Raw genomic sequence first — 20887 nt, forward strand, 5'->3', positions numbered from 1 at the left:
ACATACACACATAGACACAGACACCGACACTGACACAGACACACACGCCTCAACACACACACACACACACACACACACACACACACACACACACACACCCTCTTCAGAGACCAGCTCTGTAAGGCAAACTGCCAGGGTCAGGACTGACCTTGTGTCTCTGGAAAAACGAAGGAGGCTGATTGATTTGGGTCAAGCCTGTGATGTGGCCAGCTCATGCGTTTGTTCCATGTACCCAGGTTAAGGCTGGAGCTAAAGGACATTGTTCCTTGGATCGTGTGTAGACACAGCGAGGACAGGGATCTGTCTTGCTCAGCTCTAGTCCACATTGGTCACATGGGGTTGGTTTGTCTTATTTTCTCAATGAAGGAGAGTGAGAGAGAAGAAGCAGAGAAGGCAACTTTTTGTTAATTGGATAAAAATTAATTTAAACATTTTCCATGGGGGCAGGGGCTTTGCAGGGATTATTACCCTTCCTCTGTCTTGTTTATCTGTGTCCCTGCACCTACTTGGCTCCTGTGAAATTGAAGAGGCAGCAGGTGTGTGGAGAAGAAGATTGCCTGTGGAGCAGGGTTCAAATCCTGCTGTTGCCACCTGTGACCTTAGGCCCTCAGTTTCCTCACCTGTAAAGATATAAAGTTTGAACTAGATGGGTGCTAAAGATCCTGCCAGCTCAAAAACCATGATTCAAAGAATGCTTCTGGATCTGAGCTGAATCGTGTAAATCTGGTGCATTAACTGGGTCAGGTGCCAGGTCCAGAGGGATTCATCTAGAAAGGCCAAGGTCATTCGCTGCATTGCTGGTCATCTTAACTTTTGTCCTGCCCCTGGTCTCCGATGACTTTAGAGGAGAGAGTGAGGCTGATGACTGCAGTGTTCTGCTGCTTCAGTCCAGTTTACTCACAACCAACCTATGGTCCTCTTGAAAAACAAAAATTTTGGACTGGACCTGTGATTTGATGAATGTATGTACCTCCCAGTGAGGAAACTCCCTCTAGCAATGCTGATCGGTCAGTTTGCCAATTCCAGTCTGCATTGCCGAGGTTGCTTAGAGGCTTGTCCAGGGTTCCAGAACTTGGTGGTGCTAGAGGTGGGTCTTCCAGATTCTGAGGTCAACTGTCTTTTTTTTTTCTTTTTGGATGGCAATTGGGGCTAAGTGACTTGCCCAAGGTCATACAGCTAGTAAGTATTAAGTGTCTGAGGTCAGATTTGAACTCAGGTCCTCCTGACTCCAGGGCTGGTGCTCTATTCGATGCACCACCTAGCTGCCCCAACTGTCCATCTTTTATGGGTCTCCACCTTGCTTCTGAAAACATTAAAAACAAGTGTTGTTGACGCCTTTGATTTCTATATCACAGTGTCCAGGAAGATCCCTACCTCTGTCCCCTCCCCACTGAGACCTCCCCTATAACAAAGGAAAACCATTTAGCAAAGACAAGAGCCAGAGTGAAAAGGTCTGAATTAAACTTTTACCCATCTGCCGAGGTGAGAGGAAGATCAGTTTATTTATCTGTTCTTAGGGACCATTTTTCAAATACCTAGAGACAGGAGCTGGACCTGATTTCATTGAGCTGAGAAACTTCTGGAGGGGAAATTCCCTCTACCAGTGCAGCATGCCACCTCTCCTATGCAGCCTTTGAGAGATCCCTGAAGCCCAGAGAGTGGCTGATGACTTGGCCAGAGTCACCCAGACAGAAGCAGGACTTGGCTTCCTGGCTGTACAGCTGGTTCTCTAGTCACTATGTGACTTAAGTTACATTTCCGAGAATACTTAATCAATATTAAATATTAATAATAAATAATAATTTAATCAATAATTACCTTATGTCACAGGATAATGATTTCATGTTTATGTTCTTTGAAGCCTCCTGATTGTGAGACCATCCCAGGGTCCAGCAGCAGGGTAAGACATGGCCCTTGTGGTTCATCTTCCCAGAGTCTCTGACTGATGCAGGTCATTCATATGAGAGCAGTAGGCAGGGCTATCTCATCAGTTAAGTGACGAAAGAACATGAGCTGGTCAACTTCAGACCCAGAGCAGGTATTTTTAGTTCTTGGCTTGGTGACTTTTTCTTACACACGCAGCAGGCTGCATGGTCACTTCCTGTTCTGAATGGGTACTTGGTGTCAATGAGCTCTATTGGCCTCAAAGCCTGTGAAGATTCTTAAAGCAAGAAACTGGTGCGGATCTGGGCCATGTGTGACCTTCTGTCCAATGCCAGACGCAGGATCAGCTCGTGTCCCCTCTCCTAAAACCATCAGGTAAATAGGGAGAAGGTTTGACAGCACCAGTGAATGACCTGACCCAAGGAGCTCACCTCACAAGCCTAATGGTGAATTTGATTACCAGGTACCAAGTAAACCTGTCACTGCAATTATAGTACTTTAGATAGACATGGGATCAGGAAAATCTGGGTTCAGATCCCACACTGTGTGGAATCATGAGTGATTGTGGTCAAGCAACTTAAGTTCTGTTTCCTCACCTGTAAAATAGGGAAAATAATGCCTGTGGTGCTTACCTACTGATGTAACTGTGAAGACAAATGAGAAAATGTACGGAAAGCTGTTACAAGATCAGTTATTTTTACCTTTGAGGAATCATGATAAATTAGAAGTTATTCTGTAGTGGAGGTAGAGAGATGTTTAAGTTCCCAGATGGAAAAAAAAACCAGGCCTATAAGTTTGTTTCAGAAGTGGAATGGGCTGCCTTGGGGGGAGTCTTCAACTTCCTGGATGCCAGTTGCTTGCGGGGGGAGGGTTATAGAGGGGATTTTTGGAAAGGTGTGGGACCAGACAGCCTCTTTGGTTCCTTCTAACTTGCAGGTACTCTGAATAACTTTGAAGATAGTAATGGCTACTTGGCAAGCTAGTCACAGAGTAAATAATGGTCTAGAATGACTTGAGAAGAACCCATTTCCAGAAAATTCCAGACCAGAGCCAAGTCTTTTGGGATCCCCAAGGAGAAAAACAGAAACCCCTCATTTAGATCCTATGAGAATGCAGTGGTTAAGCTCCAGCCTCAGGACAGAATGATCTGTGGTTCTGTTTTCTCACAAGAAGGAGATGATCCAGGACCTAGAGAAACTTTTCTGAGTTTTTTTTCCGAAGGCCTACAAATCCCAAAATGAAAATCTCTTAAAATAAAAAAACTGTTATTATTTCATAATAAAAGATAGTGATCAGGCTCCCTAGGAAATTGCAGATTAGTCAGAAAATAAAGAGACCATCTGGTCTGCATGTGAGTTCCAGCCCAAGTTTAGAAGCAAGGCTGCTTTGATAGCAAAATCCAGCAAAGAAGGCAGTGATTGTAGACCCCTGAGCCCAATGAGCTCGCTCTCCAAAGCCTCTCTGAAGCTTGCTCCTCTGGCAAACTTGTTAATTAATGTTAAGCCACTTCTTTGAGTAGACAATGATGAGAAATCACATTTAAAGAGAAAGGCAGCAAGGCAGTGGAGCCACTTGGACTCTGAATGACAAAACACTGGACTTTCAGGTGGAGAGACCTGGGTTCTAATCCTACCTCTGGCATTTACTAAACTCAGTGACCACTGGCAAGTCACTTCTCCATGCTGATCTGTGATTGCCTCATCTGCAAAATGGGGTCAAGAGCTTTCCTGATCTCCACTCTATCCCAGGACCAGTTTCTGTGAGGCTGAAGTGAGAGAATACAGGAAAAGAGCTTTGCATTCCTCAATGCTACATAACCTTCAGTCACAATACCTTTACAGTCCTGCTTATCACAAGTGGAGTCCCCTCATTGGACAGATGAGGAAAGGGAAGCAAAGTGACCTGCTTCTCCTCTCTCAGTGGCAGAGCCAGAATTGGAATCCAGCTCCCCTGACTCCAAAAGCACTGGGCCACACTGCTTCCCAGCATCCTTGAGGGAACTTGAGAGCATTTTCTCCAACTCCCTCATTGACAGATGGGGAAACTGAGGCCCAGAGAGCTAAAGTGAGTTGTCCAGAGCCCCATGAGCCGAGATAGCAATCAATCCATCAGCATCTATTAAACCCCTCTTGTGTGCCCAGTGAACCCAGTCTCTTTCCACCATACCACAGAGGGACACAGGATGTGTTTGTTACCCAATGTAGGACTATTCTGGTCATGTTGGTGTTTGGGAAGCTTTCGGTGTGCTATAGGGCAGCAACCAAAGGCAGCTCTAATGAAGGTCTATTTATCAGGGATGGGAGGATGAAAAAGAGGAATGTTCTGTCTGCAGGCAGCCGCGGGAAACTTCTTTTCCCTCTCCAGGCTTCCCTTCATATGCATTTTAACCTGATTTCCCCTCAAAGATTTTGCGGAGGAGGCAGGAGCCAGCCTGAGCCAGCCTGAGCCAGCCGTGACCCCCTAGCCCTCTTGTATCAGGGCCATCACAGAGCCATGTTCTTGTGCTTTACTTTTCACCACAGGAAGCCTTCTAAAATTACGTGTCCTGCATTCAGTTCCTTTGTGGCCAGAATTTCTGGCCGCAGCCTGGTCGCTGCTTCTTGACTATACCTACCACCCATCTTTGCCAGGAGGCAGAGCTGCCTTCTCTCTGACCACCCTCCAAGAGTACTTGGACAACTCTCCCTCTGCGATGCTCTGATCCTGTGATGGTTGGGGGAAAACAGTTCAGCAAAACCAATCAGCAATTGGGCTGCATCTGCGAACACATCAAGTGTTACACACCCACAGTCTGTCCTCCGTGCCATGCCCCTCCCTCCATGGAAAGCAGGGTGGGGGCCTCACTTTCTCAGCTCTTCTCAAGCCAGGTCTGGGTATTATAATTAGATAGTATTCTGTTCTGGGTATTTTTTTCTTCTCATTTACATTGTTATATCATTGTGTATATTGTTTTCTTGGCTCTGCTGACTTCCCTCAGCATCAGTCCATAGAAGTCTTCCCATGATTTGCTATGATTTCTTATAGCAAAGTGGCATTCCATTACGTCCATCCATGATTTCCAGTCCATGACCATTGACTTCATTACCACAGGAAGTGCTACTACAAATATTTTGGCCTATGTGGGACCTTTCTTTTTCTCTTTCACTTGGGATCTCTGCATCAAAAGATCTGGGACCTTTTAGTCCCTTTTTAAAACACAATTCCAAATTGTTTGCTGGAATGCTTGGATACTGTGGGTTTTATTGTCCCTATTCTGTGGATGAGGAAAACAAAGTCTCAGAAAGGTAAAGTGGTGTGGTTGGTGAGGGGACACACTTGGTGAGTCAAGGGGCAGAATTTGAGCCCAGGTCTTCCTGAGCCCAAATCAAGCACTCTACAATCTCATGTTACTGCCAGATGTCCAGAAGGTGACCCAAGCCTCACCTCATTGCCCCCAGTCCCCTTCCTCTGCCTCCCTTTTTTATTACTCAGCTCTCAGGGACCCTTCTTTTCCTCAGTCAGAGCCCGCATACCCTAAGTGAAAACTGGAGTCTGGAGCCCTTAATGGACGAGCCAGGTTTGCTTACCATAGTGGCACCTGCCCACATTCTTATTTCATCATTTGGCCTTCTTGTCAGTTTTTTTTTTTTTTTACTGATTGAAGTCAACTTTATTTCACATAAAGAGACCACGGGGCACATGAGACAAAGCATCAAAGCCCTAGAAATGCTCAGGTATAAATCAGAGCCACACAGACTGGGGATGGGAGTGTTCATGCAACACAAAGCAGAACAAACTGGTTTTTAAAGCATCCATATATAAATAATTTTTATATATTCACACAGACATCTTCCGTGCACATGCATGAACACACATGCTTGGACCCCAAGGAAACCCCACGAGAGCAGGCGGGCAAGCAGGCGGGCGAGCAGGTGGCATCTGCAGGGCTGGGGAGGGATGGGGGGAGGGGTAAGGCAGAGGCCATGCTCAGGGCCCTTCAGTGGATCTTTAAGCACATGCAGCTGCTGTGTCCCGAGGGCACGGGCATCCTGCTCTGGCCTCCTCCCTCGGGACAGGAAGGCCTTAGGCAGCAGCAGGGAGACCACAGCAGGAGGCCTGACACCATGGCTACCTTCTGGAAGGCGGAGAATGCCATGGTTGTGCCTGGCCGGCCGACCCACCCCAGTACCGGCCCGGCCCCGACCTCCCTTCTTGTAAGTTTTACTGATTTTCTCCAACAGCAGCAGGCAGCCCTGTTATTAAACAAGTCAGTTTGGTATCTCCTACAGCCTCTCCCCCATGGAGACCTTTAAACTTTTAAAAAATGGATTATTTTATGTATTTCATTTTCTATCACCTAGATTTTCGCCCTAGGTCTCCCCTCTCCCCCCCCCCCCCCCAAGAAAGCCATCCCTTAAAACCAAGGATTTTTTTTTCAAAACAAAAAAGGAAGGAGAGAAAAAAGATCAGCAAAACCCATCAACATATAGGGAAAAAATCCAACATTGTATTGAGTGATCTAGACCCATGGACCCCAACTCCAAGAGAGAGAAAGAACGGGGGTGGGGGTAGATGGCTTCCTCTGTTTCTTCTTTGGGGCCAGCTTGAAGCTATTTTTAACTTAATCACAATCTAGCTGCATTGCCTCTTCCTCCACCCCATCTACTGTGAATGGATGATCGATATTTAGATGAGAGAGAGAGAGAGATGGGTGTGTGTGTGTGTGTGTGTGTGTGTGTGTGTGTAGGGCACTAAGGTGGGAATCTATTTCTGCAACGCTGCAGGTGTGTTCATTTTAATTATAGAGATTTTTCAGTTTCTCTGCATCTTCTCTTTACTATTTATAGTTTTAATCTTCTCATTTTAAGAACTCTGAATTGACAAGATATGGGGAACGACTGAGAATATTTACTCATATACAGACCGGCAGCTTGATAGACCATTTAGCTCAGCAGTTTGGGAGCAATCTGCCTCTTCAAAAGAGGTAATTGAGTCCTCTGCACCTGATGGTTTCTAATTTGTATGGTCCTTCTCCAATTAACGTCTTTGAGTGTATCAGAGAGATTCATTCATCTGTGAATTCCATTATGGATCATAGCTTTGCCTCCCACTAACCGAATGCCTAGTTTCCTTCAAAGTACAATGCAGGGGTCCCCTCCTACACTAGGACTCTCTGGCTTCTCTCCCTCCTCCTCCTTCCTTTATTCATGCTCATTCTCTTTTGAAATTACTTTCTGTCTATACTTTGTATTTACTTCTTCTTGTAGAATGGAATCTCCTTGAAGCCCGGAATGATTTCATTTTTGTCTTTTAGATCCCCAGGATCTAGAATAATGGTTGGCACATAGTAGGTGTTTTATACATAGGTGTATGGACTGAATGGAAGCTGGAATATACCTTGGAGATCATGTAGTCCAACCCTGTCTTTTTATCATTGAATCAAGTCTCTGCTTGCAGACTTCCGTGAGGGGGAGGTCTGCCACCCTCCCTGGCAGCCTGTTCCCCCACTAGATGGTCTCACCATTATGATGCATCTCCCCCCTCCCCACTCCAACTGCTGATATCATACCTAAATCTGCATCTTTGTAACTTCCGCAAATTTGACCATCAGGCTACAAGTTTTATGAATGTTTGCTTTCTTGTGGTTCAGCTGTGCTCTCCAAGGCCAAGCTCACTAAGTAAGAGGCAGCCTCTCCAGAGCCTTCTGAGACAGTCCAAATATCCCCCTCCTGCTGCTCAGGGCTTCTCTTTTCCAGATTAAATGTCCCCAGTTCCACCACTTGATCCTTGGATGTTGTGAAATAGAAAGAACTCTGGTATAATATAACACTGTTCTGCCTGTGAATTCTGGATGGTTATGACGTTTACTGCCTGGGGACCTTGAAAAGGTTATTTGCTCCCTCTGAGCCTCAGTTTCCCCTCACTCAAGTAGGGGATTGTACTCTATGATCTCTCAGATCTCTTCCCGTTCTAAATTTCTGATGCCATGTACCTGTGACCATCCTGGCTGCCCTCAGCTGCTTGCAATCCAGCTGATCAATGTCCTTTTTAGGAAGGACGTGTCTCAGTACAAATATGATCTCCTGGGCATGGCATGTGGGATGTGGGACCAGGGCAGAGGACAATGGGACTAGCATCTCCTTCATCGCTCCTGGACACCATGTCTTGCTCTCTCAATACAATCAAAGATTGCATTGGCCTTTTTGTCTGCCACGTCCCACTCACCTCAAGTGGAACTTGCAGCCCACCAAATCCCACATCTTTTCCACACTGACCACTGCTTGGCCACATCTTCTCCAGTCTTGACTTGGGAAGTTGATTTTTTAAACTCAACTGTGAAAACTTACATTTATAATTATGAGATTCAGTCCAGAATTCTAGCCTGTTCAAGATCTTTTTGAATCTTTTAGATTTTAGAAAATCTTTTAGAATTTCATGCTAAACCAGCTTTGTGTCAACTCTAAACTTGAAAGCCACTTAAAATATGGGCCATCCATGCCTCTAAGTCATTGGTAAAAATGTTAAATGACCTCTGACCAAGGCAGATCCCTGAGGCCCTGCACCAGAGACCTTCCAAGCTGACTCTGAACCATTGGTGATTGCTTTGGGAATCTGGAGGTTTTACCTTGTTCTAGATGCACCCAATGCTATCATCATCTAGCCCTTATGTCTTGATCTTGCTCATAAGAATATCATGAGGGGCAGCTATGTGGCACAGTGAATAGAGCACTGGCCCTAGAGTCAGAAGGACCCGAGTTCAAATGTGGCCTCAGACACTTGACCCATTTACTAGCCGTCTGACCTTGGGTAAGTCACTTAACCCCAATTGCCCTACCTTTCCCCCTCCAAAAAAGCAAAAAATAAAAAATAAATAAAAATCATTAAAGACTTTGTCAGATGCTTTGCTAAAAATCCATATGAAACCTAGAGCATTCTTCTATTATAATAACCTTGTAAAAGAAAAAGTTAGCCTGGCATCAACATCATCATTGACATTTCTACAGCATCTGCTATGCTCCAGATAGTTTACAAATATTTCATTTGGTCCTGTTGTTGATGAAGTCACACTGACTTTCAGTCACCTCTGCTTTTTTTCCTCTCTAGATTTTCAGTAGTTATATCCTTAATAGCATGGTACAAAATTCCTGAAGGGTCCCATTCTCAGAGAGCTAGGATATGGCTTCCCAGGGACCCCTCTGTCTGTGGTATCCCTGCCTTGCTCTCCCAGAGCTCTTACTCCCTAGCTTCTGTGGTATGCTGCTGCCACTTGGATGAGCCTGTGTCCCTGGGCAGGAAGGGACTCCACATGGTGCTGCTAGCATCTCCCTTCTGTGAATTCCTTGAGAACAGAGATGTTTGCTTTGTTTGTATCCCCAGTGCTTAGCACACAGTAGGTGCTTGTTAAATGCTAGCAGACTGACAGATTGTTCCATTTTTCCAGTAGCTGATCAGGTTAGTGTTAGTTAGTATGGCTGCTGGTAAGCACTATGTCTGATGCTGGCAATGCCCATCCTGTGGGTCATGGTCCTCTGAGGAGGGGAGGAGGGGTAGAGTGGCTGAGGTTTCCTTGAATCCATGTGTGAATTCATAAACAAATGATCCTATGTTGTGTAGTCAGAATAGCAAAAAAGCTCTTAGTCTCTCTCTGTCTCTGTCTCTCTCTATCTCTGTCTCTGTCTCTCACACACACAGACTCTGCATTTCAGATGTATCTAGATGCATTTGTAGATGTATTCACATATGCTTCAGAGTTCCTTGCTCATGCATATCACTAATCCCCTAGTAGAGCATGAGATCCTCCACAGTCGGTGCTGCTTTTTTCCTTCGTACCCCTCGTGGCACATACAGAGCCTGGCACACAGTAGGTGCTTAACAAATGGTCGCTGAATTGAGTGATAAGCTCCCTTGCGATGCCTCTAAGTCTGTCGCTTTGGTCTTTTAAGTTCAGTATGTTGGAGACAGATTTCATGATCTTGGCCCCAAACCTGGCCCCCTCTTCCTCCCAGTTTCTCAGGTTCACAAGCTCAGAATTTCCCCTGACTCTTCCTTCTTGCTCTTTTCCCACATCTAGTGATTTCTCATCTTGCTAATTCACCTTACACCTGTTTCCGTCTTCTCTTGATTTCTTTGTCCAACACTGTGGCCATCCCTTCTTACCTAGACTACTGCATTGTTCTCCTTGTGGGAATCTCTGTCTCTAGTCTCACCCTTCTCAGATCCATCCTTTATACCACTGCCTAAATAATCTTCCTAAAGTATATGTCTCACCCTGCTCAAAAAACTTCCTTGGATCCCTCGGTAGCTAGGCATACAGTGGTGAACTGTGTTAAGAACCAGCCTCCGATGCTGACGAGGTGTGTGACCTTGAACAAGTCGCTTAACCTCTTCCTGCCTCAGTTTCCTCAACTATGAAGTGGGGATGATAACAGCATCTCCTCAGGATTTCTGTGAGGATTAAGTAAGATAACACATGTGTAGTGCTTAGCACAATGCCGGGCATCTATTAAGTGCTAAATCCTCTAACGAACTCCTTCCTTCCTGGACCCTCCTTCCCCCCAATTCCTAGCAAGATGATGAGACATGAGGTGTGGTCTCCCAAGTGGCCCAGACTAGCAGGACAGGGTGTGGCAGGTGGGCTGGCTGACATTGATTGTACATTAGATTGTGAGCTTTTTGAGGACAGAGACTGTCTTTTGCCTCGTTTTGTGTTCCCAGAGCATAGTAGCACAGTGCCTGGTGCACAGGAGACCCTAATGAATGTTCACTGACTATTGACTGTTGCCTTCAGTGTGGACAGCCCATGTGTACGAAGAGGAGCCAGTATGATCCGTGTGGCTTTTCCTTTTGTTTCAGGAGGCTTCTCTCGGACCCAGACCATGCCACTAAAATGCCCTGGCTGAGAAGGGACGTCCCTGCCTGTCTGGTGCTTTTCCATCCCTAGCCTCCTGGGTCAGCCACTGCTGTCAGCATTGTCTGGAGATCCAGTGGCCAGCTGCTTCATCATGAGTGATGAAAAAGGCCTGGGGCTGCCCCAGAAGTTGGTTTCTCCTTCTAGGAGCATCAGTAGCTGCTCCTCCAAGCAGGGAAGTCGACAGGTAAAGGTTAACCAAGCCACTTAAAGATTCACCCCCCCTGGTCCTGCCCCCATCACTCCCTCCCTACCATAGTTTTGGCTGCGAAGGAAGCACATAGCAGGAAAATCTAGTTCTCTGTGTTCGACTCTGTTCCTTTCAGTCAGCTCTCAATCAGTTGAGGACAGATTAAATCCCCCCATAATCCACAAACCTTCTTATAGGCAATGCCTCTTTGCAAAGTCTTGAATCCCAATGAGCTGGTGTTGGGATTTGGGTCTCAGTCCCTTTCATGTCTCTTTCCCCATGGGTGGGCAAAACATAGGCAAAGAGAGGGGAAAAGAAGAGATGCCAAGTGTCCAGAGAACCATTACCAACCTCTCAGGGCAGTGCTAGCTGCTCCTGTCAATTCCCCCCTTTTCCTTCCTGGTGGGTTCCACCCCACAGCTTCTGACTTGTAATAGGGGTGTATTACAATCCATTTTCATCACTGCCTTTCCCTTCTAACTGGACAGTGATGTGGGCAGAGTACACAGTCATCAGTGCCTAGAGGGTGCAACCAGCTGTGCCTGGGAGTGTTTTGGTATCAGCTGGCAGTGCAGCTACCTTATCACCTCCTCTGGTTCCCTGTTATTTCCCCTCTTCCTCTCTCCCCAACACTACTACTGCCTCTTCCCCCTCCTTCATCCTACCAGCTCCCCTCCCTTATCATCTCCTTCCTTCCTCCCCATTGCTTCTCTCCTGTTATATCCATCTATCCATCCATCCTCTTTTTTCCCCAGAAACCTTCTCCCCACTCATGATCTTTCTCATACCACAACTTTCCCCCATAATTACCATTCACTTCTTTCTGTGCCCTTTCCTCCTCCTCCCAGCTCCTCCTTCTTCCCCCTTCCATCACCTCCTCTCCTCATCACCTTTCCCCTTCCATTGCCTTCTTATCTTCCCATCATTTCCATTCACCTTCTTACCCCCTTCACTTCTTTCTCTTCACCATCACCTATTCTCCTGAGACCTCTCATCCTTTCCCCTTGCCACTGTTTTCTCCCTGTGGGCCTCAGTTTCCTCCTCTGTAAAATGAAAGGCTGGTTGGATGCTCCTAGCTCCATATCTATGACATTAACCCAAACCACAAGCTGCCTCTAGTGGCAGAGACTCTAGGGTCCATCTCTGTTATTCCCATAGAAAGGACCATTTTCAGCCTGAGCCAGAGAAAGAGTTTTCTTCTCTCAGTCCTCAGGGAGATGACTTGTTTGTGACCTCTTGTGCTCAGGGGAAGGTTTCTGGTTCACCTCTCCAGCCTCTGCTATTGATCCATCCCTCCCTTGTAGGGCAGAGCAGTGGTGTTCCCAATCCAGGTACAATCTGTGCTCATTAGGGACAGAACACATGGGGTGCCCTACCATGTTGTTTTGTTTTGTTAATTTTGAGGCAAAGGATTTTGTTGCATGAAATGATCCAGTACAGAAAGAGAAGGAAGGTGCCATGTTCTTCTGCACTGACAGAACTGCAAGCTGCCCCTCCCCCCCCACCTCAGGATGATCACCTGGTGTGAGGTAGTGCTGGTTTCAGAGTCAGCATGATGTAGGTTTGAATCCCACCCCCACCACTTACTAACTGGTGACCCCGGTCAGGTCCCTTAACCTCTCTGTTTTCCCTCTCCATAAATGGGGATAGTTGTAGGGTTTGTGTGCAAAGCACTTAGCAAGCCTTCGGGTGCTCTGGAAACAGCTCTTACTGCTCTTATGTTTATTCTGACTAACTGCAGCTGATTCCAAGTTAGTGAGAAGAGCAGTGTTGTTTTGTTAGAGCAAAATAACCCCTTTTTCTTCTTGGTGAGAAGAGAAATAAAATGTTAAATCACCCCCCCCCCCCAATTTTAGCCTAAATACTGATGCGTCTGTGGCAGAACCTAACAGAACTGGGCAGGTTTTTCTGCCAGGGGCTGTGTGATCAGAAATTCACATGCATGTGAGTGTTTGGGTTGTTATTGATAACAGTGTGTGTAAGAAATGCTTGTTAATTGACCCATCATTCAAACATGGGAATTTTTAGCTGTCATGCAAAAGCAATCCAAAAAAAAGTTTAATCCGCTTTATTCCCGAGATCATGTCTGTGCCTTCACCTTGGGTTATGCCATGACTGGGATGCTCCCCCTCCTCCTCACTTCTGCCTCTCAGAATCCATAGCTCCCTTTAAGACTCAACTCACGTGGCCCCTTTCTATGCAAGTGCCTCGGCTACTCAGGCCTCTGCTCTGTATGTGAGTGGAAGTGAGGCTGGACTCAGCCTTGGCTAGAGATCTATGAATAAATAAATGAAGTAGTATTGATGAGGCTCTTAGAGTGAGCCAGACTTTCTCCTTGGTGCCTGGGATACAAATGCTAAAAGAAGATAATTCCTGCCCCATGTTGCTTCAGTTCTAATGCGGGGAGATAATGCACGTATGGAGACCAAAAAAAAGAATCCAGGACCTGCCCTTAGGGAGCTGCTATTCTCCTGTGGTCCTGCCTCCTGCTGGGGTTGTGTGGCCTCTGGACAGGAGCTTCTCCCTTCTCCTGTTTCCCAGGGGAGGCATGGGACCTAGGAGCTCTTCAGCACCTGCCGGCAGGAGAGCGACAGTGCAGCCTACATTCTAGGTAACACTGCCATATACCTCATCCTGACCCAGCTGTGTGTGCCCAGAGCTCTGAGGCTCCGCACAAGAAATGGATTTCTTTGAAACTGATCCAGTTTTCGGGCATATTGTGTGTATGGTCACAGGAAACTTTTTTTTCCTCTTAGGAAATTCCCACTGAAAGGGACCCCACTTTAAGAACAACAACCAAACAAAAAGACGGTTGGTGACTTTGGTCAATCCTACTCGTATCCTAGTCTGAGATTTTTATCTTTAGTCTCGACTTTGTTATTTTTAGTTTCGTGTGTTGGAGAGTCTTTTTGGTGCCGCTTTTGGCTTCAGTGATCCCTGAAACTGCCAGCATCCACCACCAGATAACCCTTTAAGGGCTGAGAATGTGTTGGGGGAGGGTCTGCCTAGCCTAGCCTAGCCTAGCCGCTGCCGGAAGCTTCCCACTGCCAGATTGGGAGGTGACTAATCTAGCTAATGACTTTCTTGAAATTTTACTGACATCTGTGACTAAATCCCTCCTATTAAACCTTGTCATGATATATGATGCAGACCCTGACTTCTCAAGGTTAGGACAGAGGAGTGCCAGCTCTGCCAACTTTCACGCAGAGCACAAGACTTTGGGGGTGGACCCACAATTCATAGCATAGTGTAACAGAACATAATTTAACACAACATATATATAGCATAACATACTTGTCTCTTTCATTAGATCATAAGATTCTTGCAAATAAGGATTGCTTTATTGTTTTTGTACCCCCCATCTCCTGGTACACAGTTGGAACTTAGTAAATAAGAAATATTAATTTCTTGAAGTCTCCCATATAGGTGAGGGATAAGTTGGATAAAGCATTTATTAAATCCTTCATGTATCAGGCACTGTGCTAACCACTGAAATAGGAAAAGCAGACATCCCTGCCTCCAAGGAGCTTACATTCTAATGGGGGTAAGACAGCACGTATAAGGCTCTGGAAACAGGTTGGGCTTCGTGGGAAGGCAGTCTTTAGAATTGAGGATGTCTGGTGTGGGCAGTTCCTTCAGTGGAGACTCTGGGAGGATCTCACCAGTTGGAAGAGGAGGAGGAGGAGGAGGAGAAAGAGGAAGCAGCATCTGCAGGGATGGAATGATTGCCAGGGTTGAGAAGGCTGATGGGACCAAGGAAGAGAACCAATCTAGAGAGATCAGGGCTGAGCTGGTGAGGAATGCAAGGGGCAGGGCTGGCATTGGCCCTCGGACCCTTTGGCTCCAAATCTAGCGCTCTTGAACTGAGTTGTCCCTTGGGTAGGAGGGTTTCCTGCAGGCGTGGATGTCCTTGGAAAAGCAGAAGCTCTGTCCATATAGAAGATGGAATTTTTAGGATCTGCCCAGTTTTTCTTTGGTTACATAGCTTGAGACCCACGGTGTCTAAACTAAAGTGGGCAGGGGAAATGCTTCTAAAAAAATCAGTGAATAGTGAGTCATTCTAGGTTTTGCTTATCTTTTCTGTGTCTCCTGAGCCCTCCTTCCTAGAACTCTCCAAGAAACAAGAGTCTAAATAAAGATGACTAACTGGAATGACTTTCTTAGAGAAGGGATAAGGACTCCAGAGTAGAGGTGAATACTCTCCTTTCCTCAAGATGAGGCCTTGGGTAGGCAAGTGAGTGATGCCTGATCTGTAGGGCTGGGGTGGCGAGTAGAGTGATGAGAAAGAGAATGCTAGATGTCTGTCCTTTTTCTCCATTTTGGTACATTCTAAGTCTATGCTGAACATCTGGCATGTAGAATACTGTAGAAAGAATGAACTTATCTATTATGAGGAATTAAACAGGAACTGGGCATGTAGTCAGTGTCCAAACAGCTCTGCTTACAGAACATTCTTGTCTAGGATTGTCAGAGGGGGCAAGGAGGGGGCACTGTTGGAAAGTATCCAAGGTCATCGTTTAGGCAGGTGAGTTACAGAAGCTGCCTTAGTCCTCTGGGGACCTGACATACCTTTACCCAGTCCACTAGTCCAGGCTGTTCACCAGTAACTACAGCTGGCTGGGCTCTGGGCCCAGAACCATCCAGATGTGACCAGTGAGCAAAGATTTGGTGAGAGAGAAATTTTGGGTGAAGGTCAAGTGAGAACCCCAGTGTATCATCCAGGGGTTGATATTTCCAGAGGTTTGAGTTCTTTACAGATCTGTGTAGTTTCTTTTTCTTTGTGGCTCTTAGCTTCTTGGCCAGAGGTGACAGGGAAGCTGATTTCAGCTCAAATATATAGAAGAATTTCCTGATAATTAGAATTGTTTGAAATGGCAATTTAGGAGGTACTCAAGAGTCACCCTTGAAAGAGAATTGGTTGAATGATTTCTCTGCTACAGTCCTGTGAAACAAGTTGTGGAAATGCTAGTATCCTCATTTTACAGATGAGGAGACCGAGTCAGAGAGAGGGGAAATCACACAGTATCAGAGTTCTAGGATTCAAACTGAAGCCTTTCATCTCTAAACCCAGCGCTCTTTCCTAACCTGTTCTCAATGGAGCTGTAAAGCTTGCTTTTTGCTTTTGCTTGGTTCGCTAACCATCTCTTCAATCATCTGGTCTAGAACATTCCCAGGAATCAAAGCTCAGCTCCCTGGGTAGAATCCCCACCCACGAGACTAGCAGGGTGGTGGAGAGCCAGTAGCAGGGATCAGTGACTTCACTGGTCAGGGTTCTCTTCCCTGATGCAGATCACAGCCGGTCGCCCGTCTTCACAAAATTCTAATCAAGATAATACTCATTCAGGTCCCACTCAGAGACGTTGTGATGTAGCGGCAGAGAAGGGAACAGACATTTATTAATTAGCTACTGTGTGCTAGGCATGAGGCTGAGAGCTTTACAAATATCATCTCCTTTTATCCTCACAACAGCCCTGGAAGGTGGGTGTTCTTATTATTTTCATACCCATTTTACAGATAAGGAAACTGAGGCACACAAAGATTGACTTGCCCAGGGTCACACAGCTAGCGAGTGTCTAAGGCTGGATTTGAACTCCAGTCTTCTTAATGCTAGGCCTCATGTTCTCCCCAGAGCCAGGATTTTCCCTTTCCACTCCTCATTCAACCTTTTTAGGCAGGTAGTACAAGTATTATTTTCCCCATTTTCCAGAAGAGGAAATTGAGGCAATGTAAACATTAAGTAACCTGCCTCAGGTCACACTTGCAGTGTAATCGTCTGACTCTTGGGCTTGTTCCCTCCGAGTCTCCAAGAAAATTACATTCTGTTTATTTTTAGCATTAAGTCTATTTTCCTGTACACTAATTCTTTAAAGTGGATAACCCAGGACCAGCCTCTTTGATAATGCTATTACCCAGAACATCTCTGTGCCCAGCCATGCCAGATAAGAGTTTGCTGAAGCATGGAAACAGCAGCCTCTCAGTCCCCCCTATCTTGGGGGCACAGCTGCTGGGAGAGGACAGAAAGGTCCACAACCTGTTCGTCAGTTTCTTGCTGGCCACGTCTGTTCAGGCCACCACGTCTGTCCAGCCCAGGCTTGTATATTCAGCTTCTGAAATACCTAGAGCAGAGACATCTGCCTTGGCGGGAAATGCTCACAATTCAGTGACTCAGGAACATGGATAAACGCCCGGTTGCCTCCCCATGTCAAAGAGCATGCTATATCTGGTGCTTTTATTAGACAGCTCTGGGAGCAGACTGTGCTGGACGCAGGCACCAGGCACCAGCTCCAGCCTTCCTCTGATGTGAGGCTTGAGCGGCAGCACCGACAGGGCTTCTCTCTGTCTTTCCCCCTTGTGCCAGGTGTGAGCCAAGGGTGCTGATGACAGGGACCAGGTGGGGCGTCAGCTCAGCTCAGCTCTGTTCTACTGGGTCAGTGCTGGTGTGAGCTCCCTGATGACCAGCGATTTCTAAGCACAGAGGAGCTGGGAGGGAGGACGATGAGCGTTCATTAAGTGCCTACTATGGGCCAGCCAAACATAAGCTCATTTGATCTTCACAACAGCTCTGGGAGGTGATACAATTATTATCTCTATTTTACAGTTGAGGAAACTGAGGCTAAGATAGGAAGTGACTTAAGCTAGGGGTCACGGAGCCAGTAAAGATTTGAGGCTGAATTAGAACTCAGGTCTTTCTGACTCTCCACTGAACTCTAGCTGCTTCTGGGGCAGCTGAAAGGTATGTGTATCATTTTAGTATAGAGAGAACATGAGACCTTCCTTAGCTTTTGACCTCAGTTTCTCCTCTTATTAGTCACACTGGACTCAAAAAGAGCTGAGTTCAGATCTGGCCTCAGACACTTATTAGCTGTGTGACCCTGGGTAAGTCACTTAACCTTGTTTGCCTCAGTTTCCTCAAGTGTAAAATGAGCTGGAGAAAGAAATAGCAAACCATCTCTTTGCTGAGAAAAATCCAAATAGGGTCATGAAGAGTTGTACATGGATGAAAAACATTAGCAATTCTGAAGGTAGTGCCTCTCCCTTGAGAGACTTAAATAATTTTTTTTAAATGCTTGGTTGTATCTCAAGAGTATTTGCTTGACAACTGTCCTGAAAACTTGTTTTTTTTTTAAGCATCATTTTTGTGCATCTGATTCTCCAAGAGAGTTTTGGCTCAAACAAATTGGACGTACCCCAGATTTTGCTCTCGTGATGCAGAATGACTTTCTGAGAAATGATCAACATCAGCAGAAGTTCCTTCTGGCTCCTTGACTATTGGGACCTCAACGAGGCCCCACATTTGAATCCTCATTGCCTAGCACCGTGTGTGTTTGATTGGCTGTTCGATTTTATCCCTGTTGGACTTAGAGGTGTTAAAAGGAGAGACTTGGAGAGAATGCTGAAACAGTTTTGTGTCACAGACAAATGTTGATTTCTCTTATCTCTGGGGTCTCCAAAATGCATCCACTGAGACCCGTGAAGGGACCTCCTCTTCCCTTGCCAGGGACATTGAGATATGTTCCATGATGGGTAAGAGGCAAGAGGCAGATTTTACTGCAGATTTTCATCTTTGGACTTGGGCTGCCATCAAGTATTTGAAGGATTGTCATGTTAATGAAGGACTGGACCCTCAGGGCAAAACCAGCAACATTGTGGGAAGGGGATGGAGGGGGGTGCAAAGAGGCAGATCTGGGTGTGATGCCAAGAAGGGCTTCCTAATAGCTAGAGTAGGCCCAAGGCGGGGTGGGCGGCCTGGAGAGGCCTCAAGCAAAGACCGGATGGCCATTTGTCAGGTTTTTTTTTTTTGGAGGGGCAGTTGGGGTTAAGTGACTTGCCCAAGGCCACATGGCTAGTTTTGTGTGTATATGTGTTAAGTGTCAGAGGCCGAATTTGAACTTAGATCCTCCTGACTCTAGGGCTGGTGCTCTATTCACTGCGCCACCTAGCCACCCCCATTTGTCAATTTTTTGATGTGTTATGTGCCTTTTGAGTAGATGGTTGCTGAGGGCCTGTCCAACTTTGAAATTACATTATTCTGTGAGGAAGCTTGGTAAGTGGGCAGATGTGGTGGCCTAGGGGCTAAGGAGGAGGAGGCCAGTAGGGAGGAAAGGCCTGGGAAGCCAGAGTCAGCATTAGGGCCCTGTGGGGTAGAGGGGAGATGATGCTGACAGACAAATTGGGTGAACTCAAAGGAGAGGGGGCACTGCATGTGAGAATATGCTTTCTTCAGAGGCAGGAAGATCTAATGTAGAATTCCGCCTCTACCACTCATGACCTGTGGGCTTGGGGCAAATCACTGGACCTCCTTTGGCTCCTTGTCTGAAAAAAACCAAGGGGCCAGACTAGATGAACTTGGTGGGCCCTTCTAGCTCTGGATCTTCAAACCTAACTACCCATCCTCCTCCTCTCTCCCTTCCTTCCCCTTCCCCTCTCTCTTTCCCTGCTTCCCTCTCCCTCTCTCTCTTCTCCCTCTACCTCTTTCCCTCTCTCTCCCTTTCTCTCTTCTCTCTCCTTAGCTCCCTCCCTCCTTCCATTTTATCCCTCCCCCTCTCCTCCCCTCCCAGTTTCCTTTTACCTCTCCCTCTCCTTTCCTCCCTCCCTTTCTCTCCCTTTCCCTCTCCCTCCCTCCTTCTTTCCTCTCTCCAACTCCCTCCCTCCCTCTCTCCTCCCTTCCCCTCTCCCTCTTCTTTTCCCTCTCTTCTTATTCCCTCTCCTCTCCTCTCTTTTTCTATTCATGTCGTGGCCCTAGTCTATTTCTAATGTCTAATCTGATGCAAGAAAGTCTGACGTTGGCTCCAGTTCCCCTCTATCCCTGGATTTTGGGTACTTTGGTGCTCTGAAGATTTGTCAGGGCAAACAAAAATAGAATCTGTGAGACATTCTCATGGGGGAAAAATGCCACAAAAGTTTGTTTCCTTTAATCATCATTCTCTTGCAGCAGACAAAAGAAAGGACTAGAGAACTGTCTGGGGAGCATGAGTTAGCGGTCTGGATTTGGGGATAGGAAGCTGGTGCAGTCTGCTGGCAGAGGAGCAGCACCTGGGCTTGAATAGGTCAGCTGCTGGGATGAGGCTACGTCCCCTTTCTGAGAGTGCCCCTGATTGTGGATTCTGTCGTTTGAGCAGGACAGCTGGGAAGTGGTGGAAGGTCTCCGTGGAGAGATGAATTATACCCAGGAGCCCCAGATCCAGAAGGGCTTCCTGCTGAAGAAGAGAAAGTGGCCACTCAAGGGCTGGCACAAGGTAGGGCCCGAAGCTCGCCTCCCCTCCACCTGCAGCTTTGTGTTGTGGCCCTGGCCCTGCCAGGCTTCACTGGTGGAGAGGCTCTCTTAAAGCCCCTTCTCTGGTCCACTTTGCCCTAGATTCCCTCAACAACATGTGCTTTTCTTCCAACAGAGATTCTTCTTCTTGGAGAAAGGGATCTTGAAATATGCCAAGAACCTGGCTGATGTAAGTCTCCAACCATTGTCCACGTGTCCCCCAAAGGGCCTCTTCTATTAATCAGGGTGGAGAGCTTGTCAATAGCATGCATGTCCCTGAAAAGCAAAGAGCTGGAAGGAGTGGGAGGTGGTGTCCTTACCTTTTTGAGGTGGGCCCTAAAGGGATTAGAGTTGGAAACCCTATCATGCTGGCCATGATGTTCATTCCAGTGTGATGTGATTCTGCCCAGATAGAGAGAGAGAAGCTCCACGGATCCATCGATGTCGGGCTCTCCGTGATGTCCGTCAAGAAGTCCTCAAAATGCATAGACCTCGATACAGAGGAACACATCTATCATCTGAAGGTAAGGATGCTTCTCATTGGGACTCCATCATGGTGCTCATCATAACCAATGCTTTGGGACTCCATCATGGTGTCCATCATAACCAATGCTTTGGAACCCCATCAAGGTGTCCATCATAACCAATGTTTTGGGACTCCATCATGGTGTCC

General features: G+C 46.6%; 1 protein-coding gene across 8 annotated transcripts in view; it reads left to right on the forward strand.

Annotated features, from left to right (window-relative positions):
• The window catches only part of OSBPL3 (oxysterol binding protein like 3), a 146336-nt gene that overhangs the window by 49001 nt on the left and 76448 nt on the right, over nt 1-20887 (forward strand). For 5 of the 8 annotated variants that reach the window (XM_069088693.1, XM_069088698.1, XM_069088699.1 and 2 more), the window contains 4 exons: nt 10717-10958; nt 20081-20197; nt 20351-20404; nt 20625-20738. In XM_069088693.1, coding sequence (XP_068944794.1) covers nt 10866-10958; nt 20081-20197; nt 20351-20404; nt 20625-20738 — 378 coding nt within the window. In that variant the 5' untranslated portion in view covers nt 10717-10865. Of the gene's footprint in view, nt 1-6774; nt 6848-10716; nt 10959-20080; nt 20198-20350; nt 20405-20624; nt 20739-20887 lie in introns of those variants that run through there. The other 3 variants (XM_069088697.1, XM_069088696.1, XM_069088695.1) reach the window with 2 other exon arrangements.

Source organism: Petaurus breviceps, unplaced genomic scaffold (genome assembly GCF_028583685.1).
Source record: "Petaurus breviceps papuanus isolate PSGF00001 unplaced genomic scaffold, PetGlider_PUasm1.0 185, whole genome shotgun sequence".
Classification (NCBI taxonomy): domain Eukaryota; kingdom Metazoa; phylum Chordata; class Mammalia; order Diprotodontia; family Petauridae; genus Petaurus; species Petaurus breviceps.